Here is a 2,975-nt window from a genome sequence, read left to right as displayed (position 1 = left end):
ATTTCTTAGCTTACAGTCCATATAAAATAATTGTGGGCTGGATTTTCCCTCTAAGCCATAGTCTGGAGAGCCCTGCTTAAAACTATGGTGTCCTCATCAAGATCTGTGGCTCTGGGACGGCTCCTCGGAACCTTGCCAAACAGCTTCACTGGCAGCTTCACTTTTCAAGCCTCAGTTTCCTCATCTGTAGAAAAAGGGGCTATAATGCCTACTTTGTAGGGATGTTATTTAAGATTTAATGAGGCTGGGCACAGTGACTGATGCCTGTAATACTAGCACCCTGGGAGGCAGAGGCAGAAAGATTGCTTGATGCCAGGAGTTTGAGGTCAGCACGAGGGCAACATAGCAAGACCCTGTCTCTACAAAAAAATACTTAGAAACATTAACCAGGCGTGGTGGCTGTATGGTGTCAGTATTTGCGCAGGCAGATCCCTTTAGCCCCAGAGTTTAAGGCTGCAGTGATCACTTCCATTGCACTGCAGCCTGGGTGACAGAGCAAGAGCCTGTCTCTAAAAAAAACAAAAAGTAGATCCCAGGGCCCAATGCCAGGTCCACTGAATCAGAATCTCCATGAACCAAGTGGCAGCATATTTTATACATATAAACCAAGGAAGGAGGAACGGGAAACCTGTTGATGACAGCAATTCCCACCCAAAACCACAGCCACAAGAAGAGGTTTCAAAACTTACTGACAGTCTGAGGCTGGTGGATGCTTACAAGAATGGGAAGTGAGCTAATCTCAGCAGACCTTTCTGAAGTTCTTCCTCAACAAATACCATGATGCAACTGGCTAATACATGCACTGTCTTTGTCAATATTAAAGTGAGTATGTAGCCACAGCTTTGGTTCGACTAGTATGATCCCCATAGTATCCTAAAAGCCTGATGTTCAGGAAAAGGCTTATTTAAGGCTGCTTTGATGTCTTTCCTGCTACTCTGATCTGCATGGGGGACATAGATTGAGGAAAATATGCACACTTGTCTTCTGGGTGCCCATAGTACTTCATTCATCTTTCTCTCTTTTTAAAAGAAAGTCTTGCTCTGTTGCCTGGGCTAGAGTGCCGTGAACTCAGCCTAGCTCACAGCAACCTAAAATCCCTAGGCTCAAGCAATCTTTCTGTCTCAGACTCCTGTGTAGTTGGGGCTACAGGCACATGCCACTACACCCAGGTAATTTTTCTATTTTTAATTGAGATGAGATCTTATTCTTGCTCAGGCTGGTCTCAAACATTGAGCTCAAGTGATCCTCCCACTGTGGCCTCCCAGAGTGCTAGATTATAGGTGTGAGCCACTGTGCTCAACCTCTCATTCATCTCTCTCTCTTTTTTTTTTTTGCAGTGTTTGGCCAGGGCTGGGTTTGAACCCACCATCTCCAGCATACGGGGCCAGTGCCTGACTCCTTTGAGCCACAGGCACCACCCTCTCTCATTCATCTCTTTATGACACATTTATCACATTGTATTACAAAGATTTATTTATGAGTATCTATTCCCCACTAGGATGTGAACTCCATAAGGACAAGGGTGAGATGCATCTCTGTGTCCTCAGCAACTAACAGAAGTTCTGGGACATGGGTGGCACCCAATACCTGTGCTGCTTTAGGACCGAGAGAAGGTGGCTTTGTTGGAGAACTTCCTCAGGGCTGCCTTCATTTCCTTGTTCCTTAGGCTGTAGATAAAGGGGTTCAACATGGGAATGACCACTCCACACATCAGGGCAGCTGCCTTGTCTTTCTGGGAGGAGGTGGGGGATGCAGGCTGTAAGTACACAGTGAAGATGGTCCCGTAGAACAATGACACCACAGTGAGGTGTGAACCACACGTGGAGAAGGCTTTCCACTTGCCCTGAGCAGAAGGAATCTTAAGGACCACCCGGAAAATGCAGATGTAAGAGAGGAGGATGCAAGAGAGTGGGCTTATGCCCATGATGATGCCAAACACAAAGATCGCCAGCTCATTGGTGTGCGTTTCCGAGCAGGAGAGCTTCAGCAAGGGCATGAGGTCACAGAAGAAGTGGGAGATTTCAGTTTCAGCACAGAAAGTCAGCTGAGCCATGAGGCAGGTGTGGACAAGAGACTGGAGGTTGGTGATCACCCATGGCACCCCCACCAGCAGCCCACAGACACGGGGGCTCATGAGGACCAAGTATTGCAGTGGGTGGACAATGGCTACATACCGGTCAATGGCCATCACAGCCAAGAGGAAGCTGTCCATGGTCCCGAACAGGTGGAAGGCGTACATCTGGGTAAGGCAGCCTGCAAATGGGATGGCTCTGCTCTGGCTGTGGATGTTCACTAGCATCTTGGGGATGGTGGTGGAGGATAAAAAGACATCGGCGAGTGAGAGGTTGAAGAGGAAGAAGTACATGGGCGTGTGGAGGCGAGAGTCCGTGATGATGGCCAGGATGATGAGGAGGTTCCCAAAGATAGTGACCAGGTACATGGACAGGAACATCCCAAAGAGGAGGCCCTGATGCTCTGGCCTTTCTGAGAGTCCTAGGAGGGTAAATTCTGAGACTGCTGTTTGGTTTTCTGGTTCCATCTGTAGCCTGTGTCTACTGGAAACAAAAAGGGGAGGAAAGCCACAGAAAACTGGGAGTCAGAGATGGGTTTTCAGTCTCAGTTTCCCGCAGAGACTTTTGGTTTTGTGAAAATCTACCAAGTTCTTGTAAACCCATTATAGTTGAACATCCATAGTTGATCAGCTCCCTACATTGACCACCTCCTTAAGTTGACCTAATTTTCATAGACCAGACAGGCACCATACGTGTATATCAGTAAAGCAGGCCTTGTTCCTTATGTTGACCAGCTCTGCATGTTGGCCAGTTTGTTACAGTTTCTGGGGGTTCAACTTATAGAGGATTTTCTTTATTTTATTTTTACCTAGTTAGGGACCCATCTTTTAAAACCAATTGCTGGCTTGGTGCCCATAGCTCAGCAAGTAGGTTGCTGGTCACATACATCAAGGTTGGTGGGTT

At 47.4% G+C, this 2,975-nt stretch overlaps 1 protein-coding gene across 1 annotated transcript; it reads right to left on the bottom strand.

Annotated features, from left to right (window-relative positions):
* Window positions 1-1,597: 1,597 nt before the first annotated feature.
* On the bottom strand, window positions 1,598-2,539 carry LOC100964703 (olfactory receptor 1I1). Its single transcript, XM_003796501.1, has one exon. The coding sequence runs from the start codon at window positions 2,537-2,539 to the stop codon at window positions 1,598-1,600; it is 942 nt and encodes a 313-aa protein (XP_003796549.1).
* Window positions 2,540-2,975: the final 436 nt, after the last annotated feature.

The sequence above is a fragment of the Otolemur garnettii genome, unplaced genomic scaffold (genome assembly GCF_000181295.1).
Source record: "Otolemur garnettii isolate 467f Iridium unplaced genomic scaffold, OtoGar3 scaffold00105, whole genome shotgun sequence".
In the NCBI taxonomy this organism is placed as follows: Eukaryota; Metazoa; Chordata; class Mammalia; order Primates; family Galagidae; genus Otolemur; species Otolemur garnettii.
This window is presented reverse-complemented; position numbering and strand designations above follow the sequence as displayed.